General features: G+C 37.7%; 1 protein-coding gene across 2 annotated transcripts in view; it reads left to right on the top strand.

The window, feature by feature from the left end:
- Positions 1-87: 87 nt before the first annotated feature.
- The window catches only part of LOC116175617 (telomerase-binding protein EST1A-like), a 35651-nt gene continuing 15472 nt past the window's right edge, over positions 88-20266 (top strand). Inside the window, exons 1-2 of one of the 2 annotated variants that reach the window (XM_031493835.1) lie at positions 88-107; positions 798-943. In XM_031493835.1, coding sequence (XP_031349695.1) covers positions 103-107; positions 798-943 — 151 coding nt within the window. In that variant the 5' untranslated portion in view covers positions 88-102. Of the gene's footprint in view, positions 108-329; positions 504-797; positions 944-20266 lie in introns of those variants that run through there. The other variant, XM_031493834.1, reaches the window with a different exon arrangement.

Genomic DNA, 20266 nt, shown 5'->3' with positions numbered 1-20266 from the left:
TGTTGATGGCAACAGTTACAGTCTAAATTGTAGACTTAGCCGTTCTTCATAGATGCCTAATGAACACTGTGTGCAGAACAACGTCGTAAAGAGTGTGGTTTTATGCAGTACGATCTTGATTTATTAACAAATCGCGTTAAATTTAGTTTTATTTGTAATATATCACGTCGCGTCGTATATAAGTACGCTTATATGGGTAAATCAATCTATCAAAACAGCAATCTGTTAGCAAACCACAAAGTCGCGAGAAAATATAGTTGCGAATAAAGGCAGATATTTCAAGGAAGCTTATTGCTTTCTAGGATAGTAATGGTAAAACATGTCATGCGTGTAAAGTGGTTTCAATCGCTTATTCCGCCATTTATTCATTTCCATCTCTTACCACGTTTATTGCATATTGAAATTCCCAGAAAAGTTGCAACATTCACACATAAATATTAAACGCTTATTACTATTTTTAGAAGAACTTCATAGAATAGGCACCCCATTCAGCAATAATGTCGGTATGTGTAATTGCCGATTAAGGTCATTGTTTTTCAAAATTCCCGGCAAGAGAATCAATTTAATCATTAGTAAGAATCTATAATTGGTCCCATCATAGTAGTGTAATACCCATGAAGAAGAAACCGCTACTTTTGATTGCCGACACCGTTATTATAATTTAAATGAAGTTGACCCACTATCATATTTTGCGTCGATCAATTTTTTGGGTATCTATCGTCAAAACCGAGACAATAGATAATTACGCGTATATGTAATTCAGGTCACTTTTATTAATTTATACCCATATATTTCAGCATGGAAACATTTCAAGAGGCCGCACTTCAGATGCTTAAGGAATTTCGCGCACTTTTGCAACATTCTCCCATGCCCCTCAACTGTAATCGTTTTTTACAACTTCTCGCACTGAATATGTTCGCGATTGACAGTACGCAGTTAAAGGGTAAGTGGATTTTTGAAAATTCTATTCGCGACATTAAAATGGTCGCCGTATATACCATATTAGTCGAGATGAAGCCCCGAGGATAATATATTACGACTTAGTAATGATCGAATGTATTAATTTTTATGAGGGCCCTTTTTGATTCTGACTTGCGCTTGCTGGGTGGGATCTGCTACAATATGTTAAAACGAAAAGAAAACGCAATTTATTATGTGCTTATGCCATAAATTTTGCGTTTAGCATTTTTTTCCCTCTCGGAATACTTGCCGCGGCCTTTACTCGTTAGATAACGTGCGGTTTTAGTGTTCAATAACATGCGCTGTTATTTTGTAATGGTTTTTTAAACGGTTGGTATCACTCGCTATTTTGTATACTGCTTGAAAATAATTATTTATCAGTACTACACAATAAATTATACACACTAATGTAAAGGGGTGGGAAAGGTGCCGTCTAAGCGTACCACATAATTATGTCGTCAGATTAAATAATATGGTAATTATTTATTTCGCTGGATTACAAAATGAAATTGACAAAATACTTGTTTAAGATTGTTCTGGCAATCTCTAGCCATTAAGGAACCTGAATGTTTTAAAAGCTCTATTTTTTTTTAAATTTTTTGTATTAGGCCTGGTTTGAGGTGAGTAACTTTTTGCGTTAATCTCGGGGAAGATTGTTCTAGTATGTACCTGAAGGTAAGTTGCTTTCAATAACTTTGGTAGGGTGCCCCCCCCCCCTCGCGCTTTGACATGACTGTCTGAAAATACTTTCGCGGGTCCTTGGTCGACATTTTAAAATTTATTTAAATTTTATGAAGACCTGAAAGGGGCACATTAAAATCCTGTGGTAAAATGTCGAGATGTTTTGAGTTCGAAATTTTAGGTTCAAAGTCAGATTTAATATTCGTGTGATATTTAAAATTTTCGGCTTTGCGTCGAAAATACTGACTCCACATAATGTGGAAATACCTTTCCCCTTAATAAAAAAAACCCCTACAGGCCTGTGTGACTTCCTATGTAAACGATCAGCATTAGTCTGGCGAAATGTACAAATGCTAAATTTAAAAATGTTGCACTGACCGGGAATCGAACCCGAGCGCCCCCGTGGCAGTTACAACAATTAGGACAACGACGACGATGACGGGTAAGTGAAAGCGCCAAAAGTTGTACAAGGTAAGTGAATTTGTTTTTATACACCAAATCAATTTGTATCCTATGAGCCTTTTTTGCATGTCAGATCTGAGAGTTGGGCATAAAGTATGACATCTTCAATTTATTCTGCAATTTTCAAAACCATAGACGTGTGTGTCATGAATGACACTTCCGTTGTCACATTTATATAACGGGCGATCAAAAACGAGCTACTGTCGAGTCGCCTTTGGAAGTTCAAGTTAAGTACCATTTCTCATGTAAACAAAAATTCCAAAGGTGACTCGACAGCAACTCATTTTTAATCGCATTGTATTTTGATTGCTATTATAAAACTACTTTTATTTATTTTAATTTAAAACACATTTCACAAATAATTTTAACACTAGTAGAGTAAATAAAAAATGTCACGTCCGTGAAGTGGAATTTTTGTTTACGTAGGAAATTGTACCACAGATTTAAATAGTATATTTAAATCTGTGATTGTACTTAACTTGAACTTCCAAAGGAGACTCAACAGCAACTCATCATGGATCGAGTGTTCTAAAAAACCGCTCGAGCGACGCGCGTTCTAATTGTATGAAAAAAGCTCAGATCGGCCCAGAATTTTCTTATAGAATGTGGCCTGTAGAATCCATAATTTCAAACAGTTCCTAGATCGGGCTACTAGTTCAAAAGTTACAGCCCTTTGAATTTTCTTTCGAAATTGGTTTCTAGTCTATAACTTTTGATTGAGAAGTCTGATCGAAAAAGTACGAATTGTTTTGGATTCTACGCACCAAAATTAATAAGAAAAAGTGTTTTCCCGAGAAATTTTGGTGTAGTCGATTTTTGGTAAAAAAGGAAGGTTATACACTGCCTTTTTTTGAGGCCCGAAAAAAAAATTGTCTCAGATCGACCCGGGAAAAAAATTTTCTTATAGAATGTGGCCTGTAGAATCCATAATTTCAAACAGTTCCAAGATTGGGCTACTAGTTCAAAAGTTACAGCCCTTTGAATTTTCTTTCGAAATTGGTTTCTAGTCTATAACTTTTGATTGAGAAGTCTGATCGAAAAAGTACGAATTGTTTTGGATTCTACGCACCAAAATTAATAAGAAAAAGTGTTTTCCCGAGAAATTTTGGTGCAGTCGATTTTTGGTAAAAAAAGGAAAGTTATTCACTGTCATTTTTTGAGGCCCGAAAAAAAAATTGTCTCAGATCGACCCGGAAAAGAAATTTTCTTATAGAATGTGGCCTGTAGAATCAATAATTTCAAACAGTTCCAAGATTGGCATACTAGTTCAAAAGTAACAGCCCTTTGAATTTTCTTTCGAAATTGGTTTCTAGTGTATAACTTTTGATTGAGCAGTCTGATCGAAAAAGTACGAATTGTTTTGGATTCTACGCACCAAAATTAATAAGAAAAAGTGTTTTCCCGAGAAATTTTGGTGCGGTCGATTTTTGGTAAAAAAGGAAGGTTATACACTGCCTTTTTTTGAGGCCCGAAAAAAAATTTGTCTCAGATCGACCCGGAAAAAAAATTTTCTTATAGAATGTGGCCTGTAGAATCCATAATTTCAACGCGAGACCGCTTGCGAGTTCCGAACACTCCTAAAAGTGCTCGAGTGGTTTATCGCGAGCGCTTGGGAAAAGTGCTCGTGAGCGGAAAAAAAAGCTCAAGAGCGGAAAAAGCGCTCGGGAGCAGAAAAAAACTTCTGAGAGCGGAAAAAACGTTCGGGAGCGGAAAAAACTATTACTATTACTATTTAAATCTGTGGTACAATTTCCCATGTAAACAAAAATTCCAAAGGTGACTCGACAGCAACTCATTTTTTATCGCATTGTATTAAAACGGTAGGCAGTTCTAAGTACCATCGTACATTTTAATATGAAAATTAGAGAATTGTTTGAAGAACAGTGACTAATTTATTAGAGCCTTTTACGTTTACCTAATCACCGCATGCATGCTACTGCTACAATTGTAGAGTTCATAAGCGAATTGTCGCTGCACCACCATAAAGTTAATTTTCCATTTAACATTTTTTAAAAAGATGCATATCGTGATGAAAAATAATATAATGACAGTAAAGTTTACGCGCCCACAGACGATAAACAAATGCCTTGCAAACTTAACAACATTATGATTTTGGGTGAGCCACCGTGAAGTTAGCTCGCCCATTTTGAATTTTTAAAAAAGACATACGGAAATGTAAACAAACGCTGAAAATAGTTAAACAAACGTAAACAAACGATAAACAAACGATGTGCATACAAATAATATTAATATGAACAATGGGCGGTGCCAACTTCACGGACGTAAAAAATGTCTTCTAGCTTGAAAGAGTTGTTGAAAGTTCCCATAATACAACTTGCATTCCCTCTTTGAATAGCGACTTCTGTTTTAAGAATAATGTTATTTATTTTATTGGCCTCTATATTTAATTAGCTCAAGAAGCTGATATGCCAATCTAATTCACTATCTAATTTAAAATGGGAACGTAAGTCCCAAATTTTTACCGGCTCGATCAAGTTTAACACCTAATTGGAAGGGACTAGTCTGGAAAGTTTTTTAGAGGAATTCGGTACAGAAATTTTAAAGGCAACCTACGTTCGGTTGGCGCAATGAATTTCGTTCCGATTTTACCATAGCGGAAGTTACTGTTTTTTTTTGGACAGTATTTCTTACGGGTTCTCAAAAAAAATCTTATAATTAAAAACGAGTGAAAACCACCGGAAGCAAAATTGCGTCGATAAAAGTTTATTAATACGAAGATTCTCTGTTGGCAAGTGCCAGTGCCACTAAAAGGTGTGGTGTGGTGTGGTTAGTTAAGAGAATGGTATTCAGTCGAGGACAAATCGCTAAAACGTGACGTTTCGTAGTGATTGTTTGACACAAACGGAATATTGTCCACGTGGAGTGCGAGTTTCTGACGCGTATGCTACAGTAACACTAAAACCTTCCTATTTCGAGTACGTAACGAGGGTGAACTGATAGTTAACACACGTAGTGGAAAGGCATTCGTAAAAGTAAAGTGTCTTGTTGTGGAAAATTTCTGCTTTTTATGCAGTAACATAAATAACATTTAAATCTTGATAAAACTCGTTAATCATAAATTGTGATAAATGCAATTATATAATCATTGGAGGTAACCGCACGAGAAAATTTCATTCACCGTCTATTAGTAGAAGAAAAAATTATCCGACGGAAAGGTTCCAAAGTGTAGCTCCATGAATTAATTTTCTACACCATGGTCGGTGTAAGGAGGGTGTTCCCGCCTTATTATTGTATTATCAACATTAGTTCCAAGGACATTCTGTTCACGAGGTATCGTGGTATGCATGTATGTCAAATTAACAGTTTGATATCACCCCATAAGCACGATTTGGTAGATCGTAACTCGATATTCTGACTGCGAATCGACTAGTATTGCGATATTCGGGATTTAAAAGGATATATTTGGCACACATCACACTTAGACTATCGGCTGACGGTCTTTGCATCAAATATCATTGAATATATCCTTATCTTTCCTGGGTGTTTCCATATAGACATTCCAAGCAGTGCGTTCTCCAAAACATTTCTTTAGAGACAGGCAATTGAGCAACTCATGTAAGACAGTTAGTTCCACGTCTATTTGAGTAGAAGCTCTCCATCTACACTCAGAAATAGAGCAAGCGGATTTAACGGAGGGTGTCATATCGCTGGAGGTCAAGATTCGTGAATTTAATGGAACATGTTCGAGTCTTTGACTAGAAAGAGTATAATTTCTTCGGTCAAACATGCGCTAGATACAGATTAAGATGCCCCGATTTAAATGTCTTCTTCATGGTTCACTCGAGGAAAGTTCGGCTAAGAAGACAATAAGACCAAATACGGACTTTAAAAGTACAATCTGTCAATTCATATTTTTCTTCGTCCAGAAAATTCGCTTTCACTTGACATCTTGATTAAATTAGCAAATCTGCAAGTGAGTGATTACAGATACGGTGGTTGAAAATTGAGCAGAATTAAAAACTGTTTAAACCAAAGGCGTCTGTAATTTGGCGACTATTACAACTAACGCACAAAAAAACACGTTAATTAACGTATGGAATTTTTACGTGACTGGCGTAATTTTTTTTTACTTCATCCCGAAGAAGTTTTGTAAACAAGGTATAAATTAGCCATTGTAGCTCTTGGTGTTGTTATATAAAGGTCATCGTACCAAAATTCAATTAACGCAACATGTATTTATCTGCAATTTTCTCTCATTGCTTGCCTTCAAGTGATGTCATTTACCCATTTGTTTACCGAATCAGCTGCCTTCATCATCATCTTCTGTGCATTAACGCTTCCCAATGTCGAATTCGCAATTGTTTGGACAATGATCATAACGCTCTCAGTGTCACCTTTAAAAGCAAGCCAAAAACCAATATGAAAGACTGGAAGATTCCAGTACAATTTTTCTATTTATACGTAATTATTCTGTTAAATGTAGGAAAATAAACAAAAGAAGAGGCAGCTATGGAATTACGGCACATTATCTTATGCGAGTGTGTGCTGGAATTGCAAGGCTAATGGCAGGTCAGTAATTTCACGAACAATTAAATAAATGAAGAGTAAGATCGCGTTGTCCACCTTGCCGGACAGGGTGTGATACCAGTTGTTACCATTAGCTTAATGCGCCAAATTTGTATGTCTTAATGTAGGTTTATTAACCGCTTTGTACAAACTAAACTAGTTTTTAGCTCCTCTAATTTGGCGAAGTATTAGAATGCCATTTTCTGCTTTCTATTTCACAAGCTAAACGCTAATTTTAATGATATTTGTTTTATTTTATACTATGCACCGGATTTAAATTGCACGCTTTATGGTCTAATTGCGCAATTTATTACTTCATTTACTCGAACCTCGCTCAAAATTTGTTACTTTGGACATGCAATTAATGTTTAACAGCTTGTAATTTACTGAAGGACTCCATTTTATTGCAGTCTCGGCTCTTTTTTTAAAATAAGAACTAGGTGCTCCCATAATAATCTTATCGGCGTTATAACAAAATCAATAGAAATTGCAGATGTTAACGGTTAAAGTAAGTTTTTTCGATGGAACACCCAGATTTTAGGTTTTACTAGACAGGTTAAATTGGCACCCCTTAATCGACACTTCAGCTTACCAAACGTCAATATCGCTGCACCCACAACGTGAAGGAACACAGTTCCCTCACAAGGATATCCTAGAACATTTAAAACCGAGTTTAAAACCATTAGGAAACCATATAATCCGGTTTCCGTCGAAGGGTACTTTGATCCTGGAATTATGGGAAGTAACCAAGCTAAAGATGGCAGATTCTGGATGTATGTAATGGATTTTTCAACATCACTCAAGCCATCCAACAGGCGAGATGAACCTATGGATGATGGAAGGGGAGGCGGCTCTAATCGTAGCCATGTTCGGCCAGGATACCCCCAAGATGGATCGTCTCGGTTGGGCTAAAGCGGGACATTCACATAGTATGTGGTGTGCCATCTGGTCGTCTGTGTAACATCCTCTCCAAGATGGTGATTCTACCAAACCCAACCCATGCGGTGCATGAGTGCAGTACCACGCAACCCGTGAGCTTTAAAATTAAACGGAAAATTAATAAAAATAAAATGTTATTAAGGAAAAAAAATAGAATTAACTCAATAAACTCTACGGCAGCGGTTACAACGGCGGAACGGTCAACGGGGGCGCCACCACGGGATGCTGCAACTTTCCGCCCAGGTCAGGGCCGGGGAAGGAATGGTTTGGAAAAGTCTCGGAAGCCTCGGTAATCGACAGCCCCGGGAATTCTAAAGGGCGAACGATGGGCGGCTACTGGTGAATGCTAAATGAACGCAATAAACCTGTGCAGCTGCGGAAGTCCATTTAAATTAATTAAAAGCACTTCTTTTGAGGCCCCTCACGACTTATTCTGATAATGTTTACTGCAACACATTTATTTACCTACTGTTAATTGCACTTACTTAATTGGTCGGATTGAAATTTCTAAAGTCGGTAGTCCAGTAAGGTTCAATGTTAATTGGAATTTCACAGGTCGGCATAAAGGTCGCTCATCAACTCGATAACGGCGTAAACCTGCATGACCGTGCAGTTTTAATGCTCGTTTTAAATTAACATAGGGAACCGAAATTATCTAAATTAACGGAGTTAAACTATTAATTCGGTCTTCTAAATGACAAGAGCTTTCGGACGTAACAAAAATAATTGAAAATATCTTGACGGGAACGGTTGCAAATGGCGGATTAGTTACAGGTTTTGTTTACGGTAGCGGCGGCTGAAACACAACTCGAGTAATTTAATTAAATACATTTACTTTCTATCTTCAATTCCTAGAACCATCATAAATAATTTCGGTACGACACTTTTCGTAACGAAGCGCCCAACTTAAAACGCTTCTAGATACTGGGTGTCCATCTACAGCAATGGTTCTCAAACTTCTTTCCATGGCGCCCCCTTTCTGAAAACTAAAATTGCTCACGCTTCCCTTCCTCCATTAACAATAAAAACTGATTTTTCGTATTTATTAAAAAAAATTACAATCTATTATACAGGGTGACTTTTTTTCATTTTCGTACTTTAGGGATCTCGCGTTCCTCTTTACTGTGCCTTGCGCCCCCCAATTTGGGAATCACTGATCTACAGAGTGATCACTAAAAGTAGTTCAATGGCAGAGCGTTGGACTACAAAGCCGGAGGTCGGGTGTTCAAACCTGAGCTGAGGTAAGAATTTTTCATCTGTGACAGAAATGGGAATTTCCTTAGACCAGTTCCGAGCATTCTACCGGTTACTCCGAATTAGGTTTTCCTGCAGTTTTCTTAGTTCGTAAGGTAAATACCGGAGTAGTATAGAACAACTTAAGACCTTCTGCAGAGGCACCTCTAAAAAGCTTTATGCGGGTCACTCTGTAATTGGGCGCAAGCCTGTTGAGAGTCCAGAACAAGAGAGGGATAATAAATCAATAAATGATTACGAATTACACAAACAAAGTTCAATTCCCTTTTGTTCACTAACGACGTTAAGCAATTTTTTTTTATTAGTTCATTGTAAGGAAAAAGAAACATTCTGCCGCGATTAATTAATTTGTCGTTGGTTGATACACGGTTGTTTTAATTGATGATACTGAGACGTGCGTATTCCACGATAGTGTCTATTTCGTCCGATTGCACAATAATTCTTTATTGTGGTGTGATAAGTGATATATTCACTTAAAGAATTCTTCTCCAAAACTTTCCCGGATTAATTCTCCTCAAAGCAACTCTTTAGTAACACGAAAATGTAATACAAAATTATATTATACTTGAACTACACTGTGATACCGACCCAAATTAAAATTTTACTCTGAACGTACGGTACGGTAAATGCTTCCGCAGCCTAAAAAGCAATGAATTAAAAAAAACTTCATACCCTAACACCTTTTTATTCTTACTTAATTAATTCCTATAAAATGGGGCCTTATTAACGACAACAGACATCTTTAATCACTAATTCGTGACTTAAAAAATATCAAGTTCAGGTTCTCCCGTCGTTTCCATGGAAACAATATTGTTTTCTGTGCTGAATTTTATTTTACTTCTTGCTTCGCGCCCCATTTTTAACAAGAATGACAAATGTCATTAGAATTCGCAATCAGTTGTTTCACTTTATCTACCCTTGCCGTTAAAGTGATCACTTTAGAGACTCTTACTGTAAACGCGACCCGATCCTTCTGTTGTGCACGATCTCAAAAGTAACGAATGGTAATCGTGGAAAGATTGTAAGACCAAGCAGCTCCCATGCTCTCTACGTTGTTTACCGACTTGGTGCCTTATTTGGAAATGGCCCAAAACTCCAAAACAACATTCAAGAGCTGCCAGAGCTGTGACAAATTAATTGGGATTAGCTGGTATCATCCCAATTGGATTTTGAGGCAAATCGCAAACAATTTGTTGCTAATTCACACCGAATCTAAGAGAAAAATGCATATTTGGACCAGTCATTTTCTGCCAGAATTGCTAATGTTGATTTTTTAGAGGTTGATCGTGAGACAAATTGAGAAGATCCTTTTGGATGGCTAATTTAAATAATCGGTTGATTCAGTTACTTCCTGGTTGCACGTGAATGGCATGATTGACTTGTTGCAATGATATATGCGCATAGTTCTCCCTTCGCAGTAAATACATGTATAAAAGATATTTATTTACAGTGCGAGAATCAGGAAACCACCGCCATAACGCACAGCTCGATTGTTTGCAAACGTATTTGTTATAAATTGCACTTTATCCATATTTCCTTCACCTTCACTCGTCCATTGACTTTTCAATTTACGCTCAACACTAACATATACATAAAAGTGAATTTAACAGTATTTTAACCTGTCGTAAAATTAATACGGACTCGTAGATCATTGTATATTAATGTGCATATTTGTGTAATTGCATTCACTCATGCCAGTTTCCTTTTTGTTACTAAGCTGCATAGTTTCGCGAACCGTGTTATTATTATTAATACTGTATTGTGCGTACGTACGTATACGTTCAATTAGCGACGTGACTTATTCAAGAAGCAAGCGTGAATCCAATTGTGTAATTCATCAACTCTGTCGTGTTCATTTTTTCTATTGTAATTTATTTTTATCAATGAAAATTAATTATTATTTAATGCACGGTGTTTTCCAATCCCAATCGGATTGAGACAGGGAGTCGATATGAGGTATAGTATGTGGTTTCAGAGCATCTTCAGTTTAAATGGATGGGGTTCATTTGAGCTGATCTATTTTTGACTCCCATACGATTTTGGAGGTTTGCTCATTTAAGTTGGTAGATTTTGCAACCTCAGGCGTTTTATAATCTATAGAGATTAAGGTCCTCCTTAAAATTGAGCTTCAGACACCTAGGTCAATTTTTTATCTCTTGAAATGAAGGGTGTTTCCATAAGAAAGTCTCTCTGGACCACCGTGTACAGTCACTGAGAGAGTCAGAGTAACTAGCACATTAGGTAAGGAAGTGATATGATTACTTTAACATCTCCCCAAAGAACTATGTCGGTGTGCTTACTATAGGATCATTAATTATGTCATGTGTTTGCTCGTACCGGAAGAAAATCTAATCCCGTTACAGTTGGACATTTAAATATCTTAATGCTGCTTATTGTTTGAATTTAAGATCGAAGGCGGTTTTCTACATACAGGGTGTTTAAAACAGAAGCAACGGTAGATCGTCGTTCGCAGTTGATTCTTGATAACGTGCGAATATGAAAAATGAATGGTTTACGTGCGTGATTCCAGCGATAATATCTCTAATCGTCGTTACGGAACGAGTTCTAAAATTGATAGTAAACAGGTAGCCATTGAGGTTAAAATAGTTACTCGGAGGTTTTGCTGCATATGTATGTATGTAGAATTTTTCCTGGCGAGTGCAACGAGCGCGTTCTCTCGACTGTATCTATTTACAGCCAACAGCTAAACATGAACAAGTTTTTGTTCTTCGGTAGTATAATTTTAGATCTTGAATAATATATATACACACATACACATCCGACCGGTTTATGCTAATGTCCGAGCGTGTATTTCATTTACAGCATCCCGTGCTGACATTAGCGTCGTAATTCCTTGCTTCGATCTTAAAAGAGCCAATTCTTTTTTTGCACTTTTTCCGCTCATCAAAACTGGAAGCGAACTAATTTGTTACAATGTAGTGGTCTGAAATAATACAAGGAAGCAGAAGCATGTTTCGCATCCTGCTTCCAGAGAAGTACAAATATTCTCAACAATAATTTCGTTCCAGGTGGGTCAAAATTATAAAAAAAAAACCATCAAAACTTTGCGTTTTGATCTTTAAATTAATGCCTTGTGGCAATTTAAGAAGTGATTGGTTTCACTTTACACTTATTGTTCAGAACAGAAATCTGATGCAAAAAAAGATGTCTTCATCGTGGTTGATATGGTGAATCCGACCTTTTCCTTGATATCAACATAGATTTCTAGCTCTTCATTTTGGACAAGAAATATACGGACGGATGGACGAATAAAAGGAGCATACAATGACCATGTATAAAAATTTTAATGCAACATATATTTTATGTTGTTTTTACATACCATACAAATATTTGTGCTCTTACTGCTCTGCAGTTCTTCGATTTGGTCTAATAGAGGTCTTTCTTGCTAATAAGTAGCACAAACTTATTTCTTACAAACCTAAAAATATTATCAGGGTATTTTTTTGTGAAGTTCACTATACCCGCTCGTTCGTAGCGCATCTTAGCTAGGAAGAGATCAGATTTATACTATTGAGTTATACTGGAATCGCTCCGATCACGTGCGCTGTGCCCAATTGACGCCAAACTCGATACTTATCATCAATTTCGTTAGGAAAAAGTCAAAACGTTTCCCGATATAAGTGAATTTGATGCATTTTTGAGCCGCGTGCCCGGCCACCTTGTCGCAGATGACTAACTCGCTGGGAAGGTGAACCGTTAGGTCCAGGCTAAACAGCTGACGATCTGGACACACGCGGCTCGATCTCTACCACCCATCCTCTTGGCATGGCGTGGTGTACGACTTTCCGGACGATTTCATTCCCTTGAGCTTTTCGGTCTTCATAGCAAAGTCTAATGCCCAAGAGGGAAAAAGTCAAGATGACAGTAAATTGGCGCAAAGTTGAGAATCACTTACAGGGAGTGGTAGGAATCAAGCGTCGTAGTTCGGGCAAACCCAAACCTCCATCCCTGGCACTGATTCCCCGTGTGGAGATTCAGGTGGATCCTCTTCGTGATCTTTCGGATCATACGGTCTGCTTCCGACAATTGAAGCGGGACTCTGCGCCATCCTGGGGATGAGATAGATGCGTAGGATCGCTTACTTTTGCTATGGGCGAAGCGGCGCTCTCTCCAGATTGCGTAAAAAAAGAAGTGTTAAAAATACCGACAGGGATTGGCTGCCTGTCGATGTTGAAGATGGGTTAGGATCGGAGCACGGACTCCCTCTGGACGCCACAGCGCTGATGGACGTGCACTTTTTCGGGTTAACCTTCAACCCTTGGGTCAGGGGCGCGTCCAACGTTGCGGTCATGTCCACATCAGGTGCGCTGTGCCCAATTGACGCCAAACTCGATACTTATCATCAATTTCGTTGCGGTCATGTCCACATCTCGATCTTCAAACAGGATGACGTCGTCGGCAAGGGCCAGCGCCGATAACAGGACAGGCGAAAGGAGATCGCACTGCTTAAACTCCGTTGTGGATGAAGACAGCGTCGCTTCTTTCCGCAGCCACCGAGATGGTCGTGGTGGCTTCCGCCCGATCGTCGTCCTTCGGGAACATGGAATTCTAATCTAGTAAGATATTCCCACGCATATTCTGAAATACATGTAACGCGATATACCTTGTTAATCTTAGAACAGATTCACGATGGTGCCCTTTCCTGCTGGCAACCCAAGCGTTTACCCGCATACGCGTTGAATCTTTTTCTGCTGAGCACTGGGTAGAAATCTCAGACTTTCAAAAAATTTTTAAATAGCTTTTTAGGGAATTTTTCGAAAGGAAAAAAAATTACAGCGATGTCAAACTTTTGGTTTTGGCAAAAAGCTCTTATCTTGTTCATAGATTACTGCGCGTATTTATCCTTCAGTAACAAACGTCCAACTGAGATTATAATTGTTTTTTTGTTATTAAGCTGTCACCTTGAACTCTACCAACGTAATTATTGCCCATGCACATGGGACACACACGACGTAAAAATGTTTATAACTCGCCTCGGATAAACGTAGTATTTCCTTTCCGGACGAGTCTCTAATTTATTCGCGTTTTCCCGAAACTGCGATTCCTTTCTTGAAGTGAAATTTTATCGAGATCACCTAATTGTTTATATCTTGCGCCCTTTTACGAGAAAAAGCTCAAACTCATGAACTGAATGATGCTTCCTTGCTAACGTAATATATCGCTAACTGAAAATTTAATTTTTACTCGGAATTCTACGGTTAATGCTTACTTACGCAGCCCAGTACCGAATGCCCCCCCCCCCGTCATTTTTTACTGATTAGTGAACGCCTACCAAATGGCTTCCTATTAACGAAATCGGACATCTTTAATCATTGATTCGTATGCTTCATTTTGCGAGTCCAACAAATACGGACTTTGTGTAGTCACATTTTCACGGATTTGTTTACCGGACATAGAATCCCAGAAAAGGAAAATTGGGTGACGAATAACCATTTATGCCACCACATTATTATGGGACGATACTTGCTTCCTCTGCACAGATTCCTCATAAAAATATGATTACAAAAACTGCTTCTTCAACAAAACAAATGGGGCTGATTGCCCGTAATTTAGCTTAAAAAATGTACACGCTTTTCAACCACCGCGAAAACTAGCAACTACGGCAGCCAGCAGCCTCGTTTTCTAGTTGTCTTCGTATTTTAAAAAATTTTCGAGCTGTAGACATGTTGGGATCAAAAATGGCCACGAGTACGTAGCACGGGTGGTCATTTATGATCCCCACAAGCACAAATAATCAAAAGCTAGAAAATTTCAGGAAATTTCACAAGCTGTGTTCGGCTAGACAATTTAAACGAATAGATACAGGAGAAAATATGCGGTTTCTATTAAGCCCTTTATTTCTAACACCTTATCTAAATTGAATAAATTACAAAAGCGATAAAATTAAAACAAGAATTACGTATTTAATCAAATTTCTAACAGGAAGAGCAAATACGGAAATACAAATTCAAATAAAACAAACCATATCTGTGCGTACTCTTAAATAACATAGGTATACAAGATGTCCCGTCATTATTTTCGGTGTTTAGACCGAATTAACGTGTACTGACGTTGTTTGCACAACAATACATTCAGTGTTCCAGACCAAATTTCCACGCTGTAGAATATCCATTATACACAAAACAGCAACTAATTTTAGACCAGGTAATCTGTGATCTAAAATGTTACAAGAATTTATTCATAAGTCACTAAGTAGTGCTTTCCTGTCAAAACTAGCCGGAGATGTGGATCATCGGGCGGACGAAAATAGTTTGGGTGCCCATTGCTGTAAGGATTCTTTTACCAAAATTTCAGAATACATTGAACAGTAACCGAAGACAGATCGGAATGGGACGTTTCGAAGCCAAGCCTTTTCAGCGCCAACGCGTTTTGCAGGTATAACGTTCATGGAGCGATCTGATTCTACCAAGAAGTGCGGGTCCCATACTCCCATTCTAAAAATTTGAGCTGAGACGATATAAGCACAAAATGGGCTTTGATATGAACTGCCTAGGAAGAATTTCCTGGATTAGGAATACATTGCTGTCACGATTGCGAAATGAAACTCAGGTGGCAGCTTCACTTCAATACGGTTCGAAACTTCGCCTACCCAACATTTCGACCAAGACTCGATGACTGACTTGGAACGTAGATGAAAAAATTCCCCAGCTCCCATTATAACAACAAATTAGCGATCCATTAAACTATTAGCAGAGGAATCTTGTATTCATCACCTTTTCTACGCCTTCCTTTTTTTTCGATTATCTCCGAAGATTATCTTCAATTAGTGTGGAATGTTGATTACGCATTTATTTGTGTAAAACAGTTTGCCTCGCGGTGTACATAGCATGCGATATTAGGTTAAAGTTTCCATAATCCATTAAAAGAGCGCCTCCTGCTCCTCCTCTTCCGAAACATTCGCCAATTACTGAATGGGAGAGGAAGTGTGAAACTAATTACATCGAACGGTACCCATCGTGCTTGATGAAGTTTTTTGATTTTAAATTATTGTTACACCTGCAGGTGAACTTAATGTGCTAAATTTGAGTTCAGTATGTAAATTAGGCGTGCGCATTTGGCAGATGTTCGATAAAAACAATGAAGCGTGGAAATGGTCTTTTGCGTTGGTGATGATTTAATTTTGCAGGATTTTCAACTTGCATATGATCGACCTTGTAAAGGTTGCGGTCTATGATAGGTGTTTAATAATATTATTTTCTCCTACGCATCCCCGTAATGTAGATCTTCAGAAGTCGACCTTCAAGACGTAATAACACGGTTTAAATCAATTTCGTTGCGACATCCGAATTCTTTTAATGGAAGTCGCTCGAAGGCGCTCGTATTTCATCTTATTTTATGGTAAGGATATTGATGTTGTATTTTTAAGTTTGGATCTAACGCGTATCACGGCTATAAATAGCAATTTTCTGTAGCGAAGAAATGATCGTACATATATAAGCCATCGCTCCGTTAGAGTTGTAGTGTAATTATCAGGCATTCCTGTACTGGCGCCGACTGACCTCTGCTGCGGGCCTCATTAGCCAACCTGCAATTTGCCATCAGCAACACACGCACTTGACTTTGCTACAAGATGATGTAGAAGATCTCGAGCTCTTCGTCGCTTCTGGCTATAGACCAAAACTATTGCGTACATTTTTAATGATATACGTGCAGACTTAAAATTCGTGGGAATAAATTAGGTGTGTACCAAGATGATATTAGTCAAAGATTTGTTGGTGAGCTGATGATAACATCTACACGCTTTTTTTGCATCCCAGATGGACACCCTCTGCCCTCACCACCCGTTGCCCGTCGTTGACCCCAGCAAGGTTGTTCCAAGGCCGAACGTTAGCCGATCTTGCTATTTCCACGAGGACGTTTCTTCATTTTGCTCTCATTACGGATCAGTAATTCCACTTCGCCCATCTCCTCACGCAACAATGTTGTTCGTTCCACACTACTGCACGGGGGTCATTGTCATTGCCGCTACTTGATTTAAAAATACCTGACCTATGGTAGTAATATTTTAGCTTCTTTTCTTTTTTTTATTGTTATAGCGAAGATGTGACCGATTATATTTTAGATTGGAAGAAAAATGAACGCTCAAATTGTCCAATTTGAAACGTAACGGATCACTTTCGTTACCGATTTTATGCCGGACGGAAACCACAAAAGCATTCTTACTTTTTATCGGTTACCGTTATTTTCGAAAATAATAGCTATCGATTGCAATTCACAAAAAAAAATTCGTTACGTACTGAAAGGTAACGATTTCCTCTTAGATGATAATCTAATTCTTCTACCGGTTGCATAATGGGAAGACCTGCACGATATAATACTGCTTGGTAACCGGATAATCAACTAACAGTCTGTTTTGAGTTATTCCCTTACTTATTCCAAAAAGAGGAAAATGAAATTTTTCGTTTCTACCTTTTTGAATTCTTTGGCTTTCAATTACAGGGAGATATATGATAAGGATTTAGGTCTACAAAGTTGGCAGTCACAGTGTAAAGAATGAATGAATCTTAAAAGGAACACCCTGTATAAGATATTCATTTCACAGAATTAAAATCAATGTAAATTTTTTTAATTGTCGGTGTTATTAGGGTTACAAGGTCGTATTATAAACTAAATCCGATCATTGATGGATCGAAATAGATCGCTACATAAAAACAGTAATGTTTTACTTGCTCCAACTCGGCACTTTATTGGGGTCGTTGTATTTTGGAAACAGCTTGTTGCTTCAAGAGACGAACCATGGCGTTTATTTTTTATCGGAGTATGGAAGCTACCAAATCCAAAGCTAAGGCACAATGTTGCAAAATGAATTAAGTAAATAATACAAATAGGTGTTTGGTAACCTGAGGCTTTGTCTCGCCCCGCAGTGGTTGCTATACCACTCCTTCCCCTTTCTGGTAAGGAATAACTTCCCGTCATTACTTGAGGTGTTCCTACGGTATGATGCGTCTCTCGAAACTGTCGCCTCTGCACAAGAAGAAATCATAGATCATCTTCGCTAAGTCATTTGTAACTCAGCAGCAGCCCAGCTCTTTTAGACCGAGAGATAACGACGGATTTTGTACGATGATTTATAAACGTTTGTCACCACAATTTTCTCTTTAAATAGGTTAGAACCAGCTAATACAGGCCATTTGTGCTCAAACGGGCATCTAGCGGGAAAGTTGTGGTTGTGGGGTAGTTTTGATTTCTTTGATTCTATATGTTTTTTGTGGTGCTGAATCCGAATCTGAGCTTTGCCAACAAAATTTCTTGACGCAACATTGAAAAAAATACAAAAGAAGTTGAAAAAGATATTTGTTTGGCAGTTTTGTGCTTACAACTTGAAAACTATCAACTTTTCGAAAATAACTTTTCTATTCAAAATGAAAGTACATAAAATTTCCTACAGACCCCACTATTTAGTTTTTTTCCTCGATGAATCGTTCGGGCTCGAGCGCCAGTTGAAAATTGGCGTATTTCGGCTGTATCCGCAAATACTCATCTTTTATTATTGTTTTATTATTATTCTGTGCAAATATAAATCCGTACTTTTCATTGTCTATCGGTCTCCTCAAAAGATTTTATAACAGTTCCGTCTGGTATAAAACTCTCCCACTCCTTCACAGATGAGCCAAGGCCCATTACGTCACCGTGTACCTACGCAAAGAGTACGTTACTCTTTGACCTACGTTTGCAGTCTCGAGGCTCTCCTCCCATACACATACATACACACCCTCACAAAGTTACACAGATGGACGGACGGACAGTCCAAAATCATGAACTCGCTTTTTGTCGCTGGTTAGTAAACAAAAAAGAAATAAATCGGGTTCAGTTGATAGCAGACAAATTTAAGCTGGGGTAACGCCACTCCGAGGAGTAGAGGTACATGATTCTTCAGAACACCGGAGCAAGAGGGATAATGCCGTTGAATAGGAAATCAATATACCCCTTTTGCCATTTGAATTTTTTAAATTAATAATGACCACAGCGCCACTTTCCCAAATTCAACAATAATTATCCAAACATGCTACGGTAGGGTTTTGTGATTTCTTTATCTGGTTCGGAAGAGAGTGGGAATAGTTTTAGATAGCACAGTATAAGTATTATACAGTGAATTTTTTTTAAATGCGAACATAGGAGTTTGTATGCAATATAATTTCCCTATGTTCGATTTAAAAAAAAACACATCAATCTATTGAGTAGTTCAAATGAGTAGTAGATACAATTGACAGCTGTCACATTTTTAAAAATACCGCCGTTCAATTTAATTACGAAATCGGTTAGGTTATTGCTTAGAATGTCAAGGAGGGCACTTGGAACATTTATTGTAATTGTTTGCGTTATTTATTTTCTTATTTTCTTCATTTATGTATTGAATACATCAAATTAGTAGAATACCAGGTGCACATGACCTACAAATAATTGAAGGTTGGTTCACAATGAATTGTGATGTCAGCGCGTGCCATGTGAAGTCAAGTTATCGTAAGTTTAAGAAAAATTTATCCTAAAGTTGCTATGGCCTCACATGGCTTAATTAAAAGAATCTTACCGAGTACTATTCATCATAAAGACTATGAGTTGCTGTTCATAGTCACACAAATTGCCCGTTTTGGGAATGTGAACCGCGCACATCTCATATATTGATGTGTTTTTTTTAAAATCGAACATAGGGAAATTACACTGCATGCAAACTCCTATGTTCGCATTTAAAAAAATTCACTGTATATTATAAATAATATAATATGATATACTGTTGTTCTTTAGAAATTAACTTTTCATACAATTCTGGACTACAATAAACACCTTGAACGTTATGAAAATGAGAAAAAACCACCCTCACATATAAAATTCAAATATTAGTAGGTAAATGCAAGGAATTCACTTATTGACAACGCTTAATATTAATTTAGGGTTTTAGTGCGAAAAAACTATGTTTTGTGGAGACAGCCGAAATATGCCAATTTTCAACTGGCTCTCGAGCCCGAACGGTTTATCGAGGAAAAAAAACTAAATAGTGGAATCTGTAGGAAATTTTATGTACTTTAATTTTGAATAGGAAGATTATTTTCGAAAAGGTGATAGTTTTCAAGTTGTAAGCACAAAACTGCCAAAAAAAATATCTTTTTCAACTTCTTTTGTATTTTTTTCAATGTTGCGTCATGAAATTTTGTTGGCAAACCTCAGATTCGGATTCAGCACCCCAAAAAACATATAGAATCAAAGAAATCAAAACTACCCCACAACTTTCCTGGTAAAAATACAATTTAACTGGATTACAGCGTGTAAACGCATACGTCTGGGCGGTCCGTTCTATTTTTATATAATTTTTCAAATTTTGACAACACTGCAAACAAAAGTGTATTAATAAACGCCTGCTATCAATGTAAAACTAATATTGGAGAGAAAAAATAATAAGGCGCTAGCACATTGACAGACGTTTTTC

Source organism: Photinus pyralis, unplaced genomic scaffold, assembly GCF_008802855.1.
Source record: "Photinus pyralis isolate 1611_PpyrPB1 unplaced genomic scaffold, Ppyr1.3 Ppyr1.4_LG7, whole genome shotgun sequence".
Taxonomy (NCBI): Eukaryota; Metazoa; Arthropoda; class Insecta; order Coleoptera; family Lampyridae; genus Photinus; species Photinus pyralis.
Note: the sequence above shows the minus strand (reverse complement) of the source record. Positions and strands in the feature narration are given on the sequence as shown.